The sequence below is a fragment of the Macrosteles quadrilineatus genome, unplaced genomic scaffold (genome assembly GCF_028750875.1).
Source record: "Macrosteles quadrilineatus isolate MER2022 unplaced genomic scaffold, UCM_ALF_1.0 Scaffold_5__1_contigs__length_97177068, whole genome shotgun sequence".
Taxonomy (NCBI): domain Eukaryota; kingdom Metazoa; phylum Arthropoda; class Insecta; order Hemiptera; family Cicadellidae; genus Macrosteles; species Macrosteles quadrilineatus.
In genome coordinates, this window is record NW_026542598.1 from 90,517,252 (window position 1) to 90,533,821 (window position 16,570).

Below are 16,570 nucleotides of genomic sequence, written 5' to 3' on the forward strand. Positions count from 1 at the left end.
ACAGAAAGAGAAAGTAAATAAAAGAAACGTCTTATAACACTTCTATACGTAAGTATACGTGGAAGGGTAACTATATGATTTAAGTGTTATAAGACATTTCTTTTATTTACTTTCCGTAAATTTAATAACACGTAGAATGCTGTTCAAGAAGTTATTTAAAACTATATAAAACACGTAAAATAAATTAATTTTATCGGTAATATTATGTCATTTAGTGTTCGGCTAGGTCTACAATACAGTTGTGTGCTGGCAATATTGTGCGAAGCAAACGTACCCAATACTTTTCCAAAGCTAATTCTACATATATTTTACATGAACGTGGATGGGATTTCTACTTGCAGTATCCAAAGTCAATGGTAGACCTGATTCACGTAGACCCGTATCGTATGTTTGCTGCTGTTTCCCTGTCATTTTAGGCCGAACTGAAGCATGACTCACCTGAGCGGCGAGCGGCGTTTTCGCGAAAATCGGTTTTGACTTGGAACCATGAGCGGCGCTGAGCGGTGCCGCTTACCGCCGCTCGCCGCTCAGACGTATCGTGGCCACCCTCAACAAATTTACACGCAACTAAATGAGACCCGATGTCAGAGCGGCGCCGCTCATGCCGCTCGCCGCTCTGACATCGGGTCTCATTTAGTTGCGTGTAAATTTGTTGAGGGTGGCCACGATACGTCTGAGCGGCGAGCGGCGGTAAGCGGCACCGCTCAGCGCCGCTCATGGTTCCAAGTCAAAACCGATTTTCGCGAAAACGCCGCTCACCGCTCGCCGCTTGCCGCTCGTATCGTACCCGGGGCCTTACAATATATAAAAGGCGAAATACCACTGACTGACAGAAGTTCACTATATTATCTCAAAACATATACGCGACCTTGAATCATAATATTTCAACATAGGGGCTCACTTTATGGTGTAGTTATGCAAGTAGACGGGGATTTATGAAATATTCAAAATTAAAGGGGGTTTAGTAAACCGGTTTAAGTGATTTCCGATCATAATCTACTATATGAGCCTTTACATTTTTGTCTATATAAGCTTAACCAATGCTTGGATTTGAATTATAATAGAAAATCGTTAGTACAGTGTTATAATATACAGAGAGTGATCAACTCAAAGAGGCCACCATATTTTTGAGACAGTTGAAAATATAAATTTAGTTTATCGAAATTCAGCCACCATTTTCCAATATGGCGGCCAACTTTGGAATTTCTAATGGAGCATCCACTATTTTATAATGTTTTCGGATAGAATGTGCAATTTTAAAGTTTTTTTTTATTCCTGGCTTTTTCTATAAACCCACTCGTTCAGGAGCTACAGCCGATTAAACAATGACTTCCGGTGTACATTTTACTTCATGCAGCCCCTAAACGAGTAAGTTTAGAGCGAAAATACCAAGAGTAAATAAGTCTTAAAATTGCATCTACATCCTAAAATGACAGTTTTTCACTTTTCAAGTTTGCCGCCATTTTTGAAATAATTGTAATATTTTTTACGCATTTTATGGTCTTTCTGGAATGTAGATGCAATTTTAAGACCCATTTACTCTTCACATTTTTGCTCTAAACGTAGTCGTTTAGGTGCTACATGATGTAAAATGTACACCGGAAGTCATTTTTCATAGGCTGAAACTCCTAAACAAGTGGGTTTATGGGAAAAATGTCTAATTAAAGAAAGTCTTTAAATTACATTTTCTATGCGAAAAAATGTTAAAATATAGGGCGTTCCATAAGAAATTTTTAATTTGGCGACCGAATTTGGCGGCTGGATTTCGAAAAACTAAATTGATATTTTTAACTGCCACAAAACATGTGGGAATGTCCCTAATTTAAAGTTTTCTGTAATTCTTGCCGTTTACAATATCCCAATGGTGGCCTCCTTGAGTTGATCATCCTGTATATATCCTTTGCATTAAAACATTGTAAATTTTGCCATGCTAAAATTTTAATGCTGTTATCATAAGCCAATTTCTGTTGTAAAATTTGATTAATATCTTCTTGGTCAATCAGCATTGTACTTCTGATTAAATTGTCGGAAAGTAAATAAACGACACGTCTAATAACTAACTGATCTTATGCCTTTGTTTTTGTGTCAAATACGGCTTCTAAAAGGATTGAAATTTTAATAGATTGTGGGGTGGATTCCTTTGATAATTTGTTAACGCTATATAGATGTTACCACTCACCGATATGGTCTTTATCACCATGCAAAATTTGGAAATGATTATTTCAGCCGTCTAGGAGGAGTTTGCGTATTACGTGTTTTGGAACAATGACACTATCCGTCGATAATTATGACCAAATGGTTGACTGAGTTAATGATAAATTCGTATGGTCTGAGCCCAGCCAAATAACAAATTAAATTGAACCTTGGACACACCCGTGTAGATTTTTCCCCTCGTAGTTCATAGTTATAATTTAGTTTCGGTTACAGAGCGGTATGTTGAATGAAAGTTTAAAAGTGCTCATTCGCAGTGCAGTAACCTTACCTTTTTATAATGTAATTTTTAAGGTGTATCGACATTTCTATATTGCTTTTTTCAGTTTTAGCGAATTTCCCTATAGGGAAGTAGCTATTACCGTAGGTGGCACGGTAAGACCTAGACCCGGGACCGATTTACTTTTTCATTTTGATGTCCCCAGAGGCCAAAAACACCATTCGTTCAAATTTTTATATATGGTTTAAAGGTGTAAAGCGGGATAAACTTGAATGAGTTCGCGAACCAGCACGATCAGACCGTGGGAACGGGGCTTTACGGGGGGTTTTATGGGGTAAAAATTGTTTTTTCTAACTTTTGACCCTCAAAACACAAAATTTCCCAATTTCTCTTTAAACCTTTTTAAAGAGCTTAAAAAACAAATAATTTAGTATATAAAAGTATTTTTGTTCGATTATTAGTAACCGAGAAAATTAAAAAAATTGTAAATTTAAAATTCCCATGTTATTCTTATGGAGAATACTGTCATATGTTGTAGTTTGCTTGTTTATGGATATATTTTGATCAAATTTGGCAAATTTATTAATTTTGTACTAAGCTATCAATATTTTACTCAAAAACACACTTTATTAGTTTCCTTGTAGCAGCAAACCTAGGTACTCGTTAAACCTAATGTTATTAAAATATATTTAGGCCTAACTGAAAATCAATTCAGACAAATGGAAATTCGCTTAGTCGGCAGGTTTGCTGCGGCGGGGGTATTTTTATTAACTTTCGTGTTTTATCTATACTTATTTAATACCCAAGCAGGTATTTTGTGACAATTGCTCCTCCGAAACTACTGAACCGATTGACATGTTTTTGGTGTCATTGGAAAGAGCGTGACGTGAAGTTGTGCAGGAAACTTTCTTTTTAGGAAAATAATTAGAGAGTGAAGCCCTAGGGTCCTTCAAGTTTCGTATTTGTCCATAATATTTACATGAGAGACAAACATGTTTATGAAACTCCAGCTGTTGTCAGAAATTAAAAGTGAGAAGAAGAACATAATATGTTAATTATACACAGTCAATAATTTTGCTAATTTAACAGTTTCCTACAGACATTTACTGACTTGGTTGAAATAAAATATTTAATATTTTAATTTGGATTGGCGTATGAATATTACAATGGAAAAAAGCGAGAGAGCCTGGATATTTTATATACTAAAAAGATAACTGAATTAACAATGTGCTGCAGTTCTTAGTAATCATTGAAAGAGCCGATTTGCAAACTATGGAAACATAGGAAATTCATAGAACACCACCAAGGAGAAGAAATAGAAAGAATGTTTTTTTATAGAATTTATAATCGTTATTATGGACAACCTAATGCGGCTATGAGTAGGGCTATTTGTAGAAAAAACAAACAAGATCAGCTTTAAAAAAATGATAAGCCATTACAAGAAATGTTGATTATATCGATCTATTATGTACATCTTGAGTATTTCCATAATTTTTGAGTCATATATTTTTAAGTCATTAGAATTTATGACTGTTATTCGTTTTAAAATTACGCCTGTAATACCTAGCAATTGCTCGGATTCGAGCAACATGTACACTAGTTTAAATTAAATGCCACCTACTCCTCTTGTATCACCCTCCCAATGGAACTTTAGACAAATACAGTGTGGCAGTAATCAAATGCCTGGTAGGTCAAAAGTGTATGGCATTATTGACATCATTATGGCCACTTATGATGAGGGTGTTCAGAATTGGGACTAAACTGATTTTTTGAATAGTTAAGCAGTTTCACTACACATATTAATTTTTAAAAAGTCTTTAAGTAACTTTGAGTGACTCTTTGATTGAGTTCTATTCATGTTTTAATTCTTTTTTTCTTTTATTACAAATAGCAGATTTGCTCGATATCGAGCAACGAGTTATTTATTAGTGTACATTTCAAAACATTTATCTATTTAAATCTAAAAAAAACATTCCTCCATGAGGATAACATGGTAACTTAAAAGGTCACTGGGGCAGATTCCTGAAGGTATTTCAAAAATGTTTTGTTTGATTGCAAATCTACGTGCCATGACCTACGAAACTTTGAAAATGGTGATTGGTTACATGACAGCTTCAAAACAATTATCACAATATTTATGTTTCTTATTAAATTTATAGTGTGACGTCCATGCCCATATTCCCATATTCTGCGGCTGGACAGTGGACAACGCCCGAGTACACCACGAGTTGCACTGTAGCGGTCGATGGGGTCGGAGTCAAGGGTCAACGGCGGAGACAAGTAGAGAGTACTACTTGTTACGGCTGCTAGTAGCAGGGATAGTAGGGTTTCATATTGTATTGTTTTAACAGTTAAGGACCTTAGGACGGTGTGACGCCGGGTTTTGTAGTTTTGAGAATATAAATTTGTTTGGAGATCAACGGTTTTGTTCTTTGAGTTCTGAGCTACCAACCCCCTCATAAGGAGACGTGACAATAGATATGCTTTATAGTAACTGTAGGAAAAGTAACGCGAATGTAAATTGCCTTTGCTGCATAGTACGCTACGTCGCACACTAGTTACACAAATAACTATTGCACGTTGGTTAAGAAGACTCACACAGTTTGTCACATAACAACACACGACACATAACAACTGTCGTGGCGTCAAAGTATTTAGAAGGTTTGTGAATGGGATACGTAAGCTTCGCATGTTTTAGCGTTACTTTTGTAATGTATTTTGTGTATGTTTCGTACTCCTTGAAAAAATTTGCACTCCAAGCTATATTTTATACAGTTATATTTTTACTCATCAAGGAAGTGTAATATTGTGAACAATCGTCAGAAATAACTAAATCATTAATAACTTAATAAGTAAATAAATAAATAACTTAATCGTCAGTCCCCCTTCTGAACCCCTTCTGAACCTGGTAACTATTCAAATACTTTATTGTTTATTTACATTATTTCCCATCTAGGTGCGCACTTAAATATGAGTTAAGTATGCGTTTAGAATGTTGTGAGATGATCTGTGTAGTTTTGTGCCAGTCTAAGATCAGCTGTCTCATAAGTCAGGATCGTGTATTTAAAGACTAATGACCAGGACAGTTGAGCTCACTTTCGAACCATAAAAAGCTACCAACCCTTAGCATATATGCATACGTAAAAGGCAAAGAAAGAATTATTTGCTGCTACTGGATAGCAGAGTGTCATGTCACAAGTTCAAAGGACAATTAGTAAATTGATCTGTTACTCCCGCTATCTCCGCGTCCCGCCACCTCCGTGTACCGCTACCTCCGAATTTCAGAGTGACCCCTATAATCCTCGGTTACTTCCTGCGTTAAGACTTTCCGTCCAAACCTAACCTAACCTAACCTAACCTAACCCACGGGTTAAATTGTCATTATATCTTCAATCCACGGGGCTTCACAGCCGTGGATGCAATGACAGCTAACAACGCAGGCAGTGGCGGGATTATAAGGGTCACTCAAGAATTCGGAGGTGGCGGGACAGATTTGGGTTCGGAGATGGCGGAACGCGGAGAGCGGGAGCACACGGTTATACATAGTACCCAATCATTCACAGATCATCTACAGTCAACACTCAGATCATGGCAACATCGTTGTCTCAAACGACCACAGCAGCGTCGTGGTAATCTCCCACGATTACGGCAACGTCGTTATCATCTCTTAAGATCACGGATATATCATGGTAATTTACCTCAAACACAAAATGTGTGACATGACGACCTAAAAAATATATAAAACGAAACTTTGTGGCTGATTATTGTGATTGTTGCATAATTATTAAAAACGTAAAATTTCTAGTCACTATAAAAATACAGTACATTCGTAAAATTCATGGACACACTATAGGCCATCCGGGTTTCGTTTGAAATTAATTAGTTTTATATTTCCTTTTAAATTTCCTCTTCACGCGATTTGGCCGGAGACATTCCTTAAAATGAAAACAAAATTCAATAGGTGTACATACTTGGCAATCTTTTAAAACAAATCTCTAGTTTGGATTCGAATTCTTCACTTTTATTCGTCAGTTGCTATTTATGTTTTAAAAGAAGCGGTTACCCCTTCATTTGCTAGGCAAATAAGTCAGCTGGGCATCTATACAAATAAAGTCACATTTTCGTCATAATACAGCAAAAACAGCCGTTTTTAATGCATGCATTGTGAGTTTGAAGTATCTAATCATTTTTACTTTCTAGGGAGAAATCAGCTGTTGTAAATTATAGTAAATTTCGATTGTGGCAACCGTATTGATCGAAATTATTTATCGATTGATTTAGGGCTTTAGCCTGTTGTTGAGGATTGCTCGACATATCGATGGTATAGTAACACAATCGTAATAGACGAAATAATTGAATTACTTACTAAACAGCTGCTTATTTGCATAAGCAGAATTGGAAACAAGCTGGAAGTCGTTTCAGAGGTTATCTTTAAATACAAATTATTTAGTTTTCTAGCTTTGTTTTTGTTAATTCATACAATATGAAGAAAATTTAGTTAATCACACGGGCAAAAAGTGACTGTTTAACCCTTGCTCATTTTCCGACCTCAGCTTCTCCTTGATTGTAAAACGTGACCTTTGGTCAAAAAGAGTCACTTTAGGCCCTAGTGACAAAATATACTATTATGTCTGTTTATTGAGCAGAGTCATGAAGTTTTTTGATATTTTTAAGATTCACATCTTAAGATATCCAAAACTACTCTTATTTCAATTTCTGTCTGTTTGTTTGTCTGTCTGTCTATTATTGTGTCTGTAACGCCAAAATAGAGTGCCAATCAAGATTTAAATAATGTTCCCTCATTCAATGGGTTGGTGAAAGTGCCTATTAAAACATGGTTACTTTGGAAATAAAACGAACCTTCAACGACCCCATTTTGAGATATTTTTGTTTCTCTGAATGTTTACTACGAATGTATGTCATTAAATGGCGTATGTCTGTGTAATTAAATGACGTTGTTGGTCTGATTACTTCTTGCACGGACTGTACTAGCGCCTCAGTGGTGGAGTCACTTTTGGCACTAATGATACTCGGACCGTTAAAAACTCGGACAAATGATATCAGGGCCGAACTTACCTAGGGGCGGACGGGGCGAGCGCCCGGGGCCCCCGGGCCTAGGGGGCCCCGAAAGGGGCCCTTGCACAGTAGTTTTTATTAATATCTTCAAAAATTTATCAGACACTTACCGAATGGCCTTCTTTTTTAACAGCTTTATTGTCGTTATCCTATAATTAATGTTATTGTTAGGTGAATTTTTAGGTAATACTAGGACCAAAATTCTTGACTCTAAGGGACTTTTCCTCAGGGTTGCACTGGGCCCCGCGCTTAGACCTAGTTTACACGAGCATAGCTGCTGTGACGGAGACGGACCAGTTTGAGTTTCAATGAAGCCGTTCACACAAACGTACGGCCGCGGCGATCGAGTTGAAGGGGGTCCCGCGCTTGGGGCAAAAATACAATAAATAATATGAAAATTCTTGTCCTAACGTAGAACGTAACTTGTACAATTGTGTTCGGTTAAATGGAGATTCAATGGAGTTCTAATACTTTTGAAAAATATTATGTTTTATTAGATGTTATTCTTTTATCTTTAAGTATATGCCAATCACGATTTTAAGGGGCAGAAGTAGGGCCTATTATACTAACCATTCAATTATAAGGTGTTGTAAAATAGTAATTAAGTTATACGCCAAAATTTTAGTCTTCAATGTAGTCGTTAGAGTCAAAATCATACAGCGGCAGTAGGATAAAAAAATATATATATACATTTTATGACAACTAGGGTATTCTGATGTAAACAAAAATTACATTATTTGGGAGCGGGCGAGCGTTGTCGACTGAAATCGTAAAAAAGCAACAAGCAGCTGCAACAATCTTACTAATATTATAAATGTGAAAGTTTGTGTGTTTGTTTGTTTGTTTGAAGTTCAATCACGCATAAACCACTGGACGGATTGGGCTGAAATTTGGCATGATGATAGTTTACATTCCCGATTAACATATAGGCGTATTCTTATCTCAAAAATCCTTTCGGGCTCCGCCCCAGTGGCTCTGTAAATCCCCATGTTAACCTTATGAGTATTCATATTTAAAGGGAATCGAAAAATTTAGTCAGCTGTTTCAACTAAAAAAGTTGGTTCTATGATATGGAAAAGCATTAAAAAGTTATAAGATTTACGAACAGGGTGCAGCACTATATATTTTTTTTTATTTATGAAAACAGCTAATTTGAAATAAGCAGCAACAAAAAACTGTGATTCGGAAAGAGAACTGTCAAAGTAGGATTGTTTACGGTTATGTTTATGTTTTTCATTTCATGAATAATTTGTGATATATTTGCGAATTGTTGATACCGGTAATTTATTTTTTTCTATTGTTTAGGTGAAGTGGTAGAACATTAAGGCTATGGTAGATGTGTAATACTATAGAATACTGTAAATTTAAAAAAACAAATTTTATCAAACTGTGTCCTCCCTTATTGCAAACGCAAAGCTTGAGTATAACTGCAATAAGCATTTTATACTTAGGCCCCGGCCACACGAGGCGAATTTAAGCCGCGCGGCTTATCTTCGCGCGAAGTTAAGCCGCGCGAAGTATCTGGCCATACGGGGCGGATGAACCGCTTCCTGTTGGGTTTTCCCAGTATCAGTACTCTATTAAAACACAGTTCAGTTCACTCTTTTTAGTCATGGGCGAAACACTTATGTTAGTTTGTGCATTAAAAGCATGTGGTGATCTGGAACGTTACCATAAATCATTGGGTCCATCCCTTCATAACGGAAAAACATTTTTTTGTGTTCCAAACCTTTTACGAGCACATGCGAAACCATAGTTCGGAGTTCATATGTATCAAACATTGTTTGAACACCACACAACCGGTAAAAAATACACAAAACAAACTCAAAAACCACTGGAAATGTCCGAAGAATATCTCCAATAAGCGCGGCTGCCGCGCGGTCGAACCGTATCGTGTGGCCACTCTCATAAGACTACGTGTGTCATCCCCTCCAACGCGGCTTAACTTCGCGCGGTCGGGGGACGACATGTTGCGGCTCAACCGCACATGCGGCTAAACTTCGCCTCGTGTGGCCACTCTCATTTGATTCAATGTGTTGTCGAAGCCCTTAACTTCGCGCTGCTTAACTTCGCGCGGTTAAACCGCCTCGTGTGGCCGGGGCCTTATATTCCAACCCCGTACGAAGGACAGGTACTCTGCTAGTAAATGATAATGAGCTGATAAGGGATCCTGTCTAGTCCTGTCTGTCTCACACACGCGCATACACATACATACTAACATACAATGCCTTATCGCCTATCCAAAACAATTTAAATCACTTTACTCCCAGTGTGTTTTTGGTTGACATTGTGGTACTGTTGTATTGTGTTGTATTTTATTAATAATTCTGCAATCACTACAAAGAACAAATTAATGTTGTATTGAATGTTATGTTTGTGTTGTATTAATCTGATATATTGAATACATTTAAACATCTTTCAGTTACTTATATAAATGGTTAGCTTGTGATTGGTTATTAGACTTGTATTGTAACATTTTACTCGTCAAGAAAAAACTCAAACTCGTTAAAGTTCTTAATGGTACTTTTCATGCTAGGACTTTAACATATTATACAAACGAGAATTCCATGCCAAAACCACTATGAAAATAAACATAAGTCATCATAGTTTATGGTTTTATAGTTTTAGTGCAGCCAAGAAATGTAGGAAAAGGGGGTTTTAATTGCCATGCAAACGTGACCAACGTATCAGAGTGGGAAGTGACATTTATTTATAGGGGAAATACTATGTTCTAAGCCTTATAATGATTAATCTATAATACCCCCGTCGCAGCAAACCTGCATACTAAGCGAATTTCCATTCACCCGGCTTGATTTCTACAAAAATATTCCCTATAAATTTTCAGATTTATTTCCTATTTAAATAACATTAATTTTAGTGAGTAGTTAGGTTTGCTGCTACGGGAAAGATGTTGAGGTGTGTTTTTTTAAATTGAAATATTGATAGCTTAGTATGAAATAAGCCAAATTGCCAAATTTGATTGAAATATATCCATAAAGAAGCAAAATAGAACAGTTTATTTATTCTCCATAAGAATAACATGGGAATTTTAAATTCACAATTTCTTTAATTTTCTCCGTAGTTAATGAACATTCAAAAAAACTTCAATATACTAAATTATTTGTTTTTTTAAGCTCTTCAAAATGGTCTAGAGAGAAATTTAGAAATTTAAAGTTTTTAGGGTCAAAAATGAGAAAAACCCATTTTTACCCCTTAAAACCCCCCATAAACCCCTGATCCCATGGTCCGATTATGCTGGTTCGCGAACTCGTTCGAATAAATGTAGGTTTACACGTTTGTAGCAAATTTCATCAAAATCGGATCAATTTTGCTCGAGTTATCGCGCTAACGGACACATATATAAATATATATATATATATATATATATATATATGAATTTGAACGGATGGTGTTTTTGGCCTCTGGGGACCTCAAAACGAAAAAGTAAATCGGTCCCGCGTCTAGGTCTTACCATGAGACCTACGGTAAAAAGTAAACTTTAAAATTGTTTTGACTTGTATCTTATAAACTTAGTAAAAGGTTTGTTAGTAAAATTATAGTAAGTTGTAAAATATATTAAAGCTTTAAAAGTTTATGCATTATCTCTGACTTACATCACGTGTTTAAATATAACTTATTCCATTAATTAATGTTAGTTATTTTTTATTTGTGTTTTAATTCAAGCACCAAATAGAATGTGTATTACAGTAAAAAAATTAAATTAAACCTTTTACAAGTACGTGTTATTTTATTTTTATTTTATCTATAGTTTTCATTATTTGTTGCAAAGGATATTACATTGTATTGCAAAAAAATGTGTAATGTACCTGCTAGGTATGTTAAAATTTTATAAATACAATTAAAACAAGAACAAATCATAACATAACACCGTACATTGTAGCTATTTTCAGACTTAAAATATTACATAAAATTAGTTTATGCAAAATACAGCATAGGTACTATTCTAACAGGTTTACATATTAATTCACCTTGAAATTGCCTATTTAAAATTAGTGTGCATGTAGGTAATATGCGTTACATTGTGTACTGTATTTGTTTTCGTATAATCATACTGGGGGCCCCATCGGCAAATTCGCCCGGGGCCTCTGAAGTCCTAAGTCCGGCCCTGAATGATATTTCAACATTATTTTACACTCTTTAAAACCCTCTGACAAATGAAAGCTAGGACAGTTGATTTAACCAAATACTATTATTCCAATTTAAACCACCCTTGGACAAATGAAAACTTGGACAGTTTATTTATTGAAGTATTATTAGTTACTAGTGTACATGTTGCTCGAAATCAAGCAATTGCAAAGATGTAAAGTAGTTATTTAAAAACTAATAAAAGTCATAATTTCCTATGAGTTTAAAAGACTCAACTCATAGATTACGTAGGTACCTAACAGTGCCATATAATCAACATTTCTTGTAAATATTTTATAATTTTTTAAAAGCTGATCTGGTTTTTAGTGTATTCCACAAATATTTCCCACTTATAGCCGCATTAGGTTGTCCATGTTGATCTTCGTCAATGATAATGTATTCTTCATAGTATTACCCGTTGTCGCCAGTACGTTTACAAATTCCAGTCATTTTTATAGCGATAACATTTTGTTTACACTACTTAAGAACTGCCTGATTTTCTGCATAACCTCTCTGTCACAATTTTATTTGCTTCAATTGGAATCAACTTGGCTAGTTACTGCTATAACGGAAGTTATATTTACCTGAAAAGAAAATGCAGAATTGCAAGGCCTAATGTTGTTCAGATGTTTTTTTGTTTCCCATGAATGTGAATAATGCGAATCCTTCAATGAAAGTTTTCATTAAGGTTTCTTGGAAGTAGTCATATTATTTTAAAATCACTTGACATTTATGAACATATATATTTAATGTCCTTGCCGTACCAGTTTAATTTAGCCTTAGAGTGTTTTCCTTTGCCAATCATCATAAAGTTGAGTCCGTGTTTCCTACAAAATAGTAACACTTCGGCTAACATCCTTGTTCATTATTTGTGGGAATCTTCATATTGTAGGCGTTTTTCATTATATAGGAGGTAAAATATATCAAATTGCCCAGGCTTTCTCGATTTTTTACATTGTAAATTAAAGAAGTAAATATTTAATTTAAACAAAATCGGTAAATCTATCCAATGCATTACGTTGAATTTAAAAATAAATAACAGCTATTAAATTATACAGCTGATCAAAATGTAAACAATTATGTTCTTCATAAGGATAACATGGGAACTTTCAAAGCCACTGGGGCAGAGCCCAAGGGACTTTTTCATAAATGTAAGGCTAGTTTGCAAATCTACGCAACACGCTCTTTCCAATGAGACGTCAATGGTTAAAATCGGTTAAGAAATGGCGGAGGAGTTTAACCGACAAAGTTTCATCTAGCGTATTAATTATATAGATTTATTAAACCTCGTACAAATGAACTTCGGACAACTGATTTTCCTAATATTTTGTAATTTTTAGCAAACTCGGACAACTGAAAACTCAGACCTAAACCAATAACAAAACAGTTTCATTTTTATATCAGAGCGTTGTAATATAATGTCAGCGTTGACTCTGAAATAGGTGCGAAGGTTACAAACTCCAGGCGCTGCCCGGTGCGGCACAGCTTGATTGTTTTCAAATGCTTATATCTCGGAAACGGCTTGAAATACGGCAAAACGATTAAAATTCTAGCACACTACGTGGGTATCAACTTTTTATTGCAAACAATAATACAGCATAAAAAATCTAAAAATCTAAAATTATTTTAACATTATTTTATATGGATAGCCAATCACTTGATAATTAGTTTGAAGTTTATACATTGAATTAGCATTTCTGGCTGGACGTGAAAGTAAATAATCGTTAAAACAACGCTTTGCTGGCTTGCAACTACTGTAATTCATTTAAAATACATTTAAAATGTACTAATGGTTCACGTATTAAGGATAACAGCTAATTATTCGGTTAAGTTTGCATTAAGATGCATGCACTTAATGCATTATTCAAAACATGTAAACTAGGACTTGAGAAAGCTACAACCAAACGGGTATTTTTCACTTTGTGTACGTATCGCACTAGAGGGATTATTCCCACGATCTGCTACACATGATAGAAATGAGGACTTGGGTGGCGTGAGGACCTAACGCAAGCGAGACTAGGGAAGTGTGGTGGGGGGAGTACCTAACGTCGGCACGAAGGAACGTTAAGTACTCACCGCAGGTCCTCACTATCGAGCACTTATCGTCGTCCTCATGCTAGAATGAGGACTTAACGTCGGCTCAATCAAACTATATATATATATATATATAACGCGAAAAATACTGGTCGGATTGGGCTGAAATTTGGCATGATGATAGCTTACATTCCCGATTAACATATAGGCATATTCTTATTTCAAAAATCCTTTTGGGCTCCGCCCCAGTGGCTCTGGAGTTTCCCATGTTAACCTTATGAGAAATGGAATTATTGAATCTTAACAGCTGTTTCAATTAAACAAGTTGGTTCTGTTCTTTGATGTTCAATAGCATTAAAGTTACAAGGATTACCAACAGGGTGCAGCACTATTATTTCTTTTACATTTATGACAACAGCTAATTTGCAACCAAAAGGTGAGTGAGCGTAGCGAACAAACTTCAACCTGGAGGCGAGTTAGCGTAGCGAACGAGCTAACCTGAAGGCAAGTGAGCGTAGCGAACGAGCTAACCTGAAGGCAAGTGAGCGCAGTGAACGAGCTCCAACCTAAAGGTGAGTGAGCGTAGCGAACGAGCTCCAACCTAGGTGAGTGAGCGTAGTGAACGAACTTCAACCAGGACGTGATTGAGCCATGCGAACGAGATCATCTTGAAAATTAAGAAGTTAAACGGGGCAAAGCCCGCGGGTTACAGCTAGTATATTATATTTGTTGAGCCCAATATTTCAAGATTTGCCATAGTAAAAACTATTTGGTAGACCTAAAGTTATGATAGTTACCTCATGTAAGGATCAACACTCAGATACAGGGCTTCAAACTTTACTTCTGCAACAAAAAAAATTTGTTGATTAAATTTTTATTTAGTAAGCACTAAAAACTACCTCTTATTTACTAATTTAACGTCAAGCAGTTTAATCTCCAGTAGGCCTATAGGCCTACTTACAAGATACTAGGCCTAATTGTTTTGTAGGGGATTGAGATGGACATAAGATCTGTCGAGTAAAAATAATGCCGAAATAAGGAATATCTTACATGATCATGTAACTTAAAGGATAAGCCTATAACTTAAAAGGCAAAAACTATAAAAAGAGCACAAGGCATTTTTATCAAATTGTTTTAGGTGTTATTTAAAAATTAACCTTTACACCTGTTACCTTTACCGTTATTTTTTGTACATACTTGATTTACTACTGAGTAGCTTCCAAATCTGGAGATTGCTGATTTTATCGTAAGAGGGATTGATTCCAGGCAAAATTGTTAACTAACTGTGTTTTCCAGCAGCATGTGAAAGCTCGATAAAAATAAACTGGTAAAACCCAACCAGGGTTTGGAGCATTCCATTGAATAGGTAATTTATACTGACCTCCTTCTTTTACAGGAGGTACATCTTCTTCAACCAGTTCAAAGTCGGAAACTTTCGGTTCTCCCTTGAAGGAATGTGCGTAAACCCATCTCATGTTCTTTCCCATGTTGGAGAAGCTTGCAAACCTTGAACAAAGTAAAAACAAACATCTGTCAATTTATTTGATTGTTAAGACTAACTATTTATGTTACTTAGATGAACTAAGTTTAGGGCCTAAGTTTATTCTTTCTAAGCGAAAAAAAAAAACACCAAGAAATAGTTTTAAACATTTTGTATAGTTCAGTAGGCTACTATCTGCTCTATTTTCTTTTGATTCTTTATTATTTAAACTGATTATGTTACCGTACTTTTATAACAAATACTTAATTGGGCTTATAAAATGTGTGTATGTGCGATAGAAAACCAACAGGGTCCAGGTCTAGGTAAGTTATCATAAAGCTTTGTTTCCAACATTGACGATAACCTAGCTCGAAGCCATCATCAATCAATTAGCTATTGTAAATTATGTCCATGGGGGGACTTTGGAGGCCAGGGATGTCAGTGCTGATTAGGCAAACGAAACTCATGAAGACGTACCGGTACTTTCATTTCTAGTTTAATTGTTTTTGTTATCTCATAAGAGAAATAAGTCTCCCAAATAAATGATTCCAAACTAATAAATTATTTCAAGAATTTTATAAAATAGAGTATATAGGCCTAAGTTAAGCAGTAAATGTAAGTCAGATTTCAATAGACCATTCAACTCAGTTGATTTCTACTACTGTTAAGTGTAGGGCCTCATTCTGAATTTATAGGTTATTGAAATTGTAATTTGACTGACTTTAATAATAGTATTTTTATTCTAAATCCAAAAGTATCGTCAGTTTTTTTTTTACAATTAGCATTGTTTGAATGCTTGAAGTTTTAATTAAAGTTGTTAAAACATATTTTAATCACAACTTACAATTGTTGGTTTCCTGAAAATCTTAACCTGCAATTTATCTTCCGAGGGAGGAGCTTAGGATAAAAGAAAGCCCTAGTAAAATATTGGGAAATGGTTAAAGACTTAGTCATGAACAAAGTCATGGAAATTATATCAGAAAAAGATTGACAGAGTAAAGTTTGAAAGAGGTGGAATATTGTTGTAAACAAAATTCAAAATTTTAACCTAAAAATTACCGGTATCAGGTCCAACTTCTACAAAGGCAGCTTTGAGTCTTGAATGTCAATATTGCCGTTTAAGTTAGAGAAGAATCAGTTGTGTATATGACAGAATCTAGAATTTGTAACAGGAATAACTTAGTGAGAAAAAGAAACTAATGATAAGGACGATAAGGTAAAGGTTATGATAACAAACAATATGCGCAGCCGCAGACGCCCAGCGCCAGCAGAAACAAATTTACAATCTCAGGCCAAAGGAATCAACGAATGAGGATTTAGGATAGTCAGCTGGAGTTGGGACTAAAATGGGTGGGAGGTGGGAGGTTTTTTGGACGGACAGGGTTGCCAGTCTCCGTTCCCTT

At 35.6% G+C, this 16,570-nt stretch overlaps 1 protein-coding gene across 3 annotated transcripts in view; it reads right to left on the reverse strand.

Annotated features, from left to right (window-relative positions):
- LOC128994128 (prostaglandin reductase 1-like) overlaps positions 1-16,336 on the reverse strand; it is a 34,091-nt gene extending 17,755 nt beyond the window's left edge. The window contains exons 1-3 of one of the 3 annotated variants that reach the window (XM_054418421.1): positions 16,227-16,336; positions 15,069-15,193; positions 14,485-14,530 (exon numbers count right to left, since the gene is read on the reverse strand). In XM_054418421.1, coding sequence (XP_054274396.1) covers positions 14,485-14,530; positions 15,069-15,174 — 152 coding nt within the window. In that variant the 5' untranslated portion in view covers positions 15,175-15,193; positions 16,227-16,336. Of the gene's footprint in view, positions 1-14,484; positions 14,531-15,068; positions 15,194-16,011; positions 16,150-16,226 lie in introns of those variants that run through there. The other 2 variants (XM_054418420.1, XM_054418419.1) reach the window with 2 other exon arrangements.
- Positions 16,337-16,570: the final 234 nt, after the last annotated feature.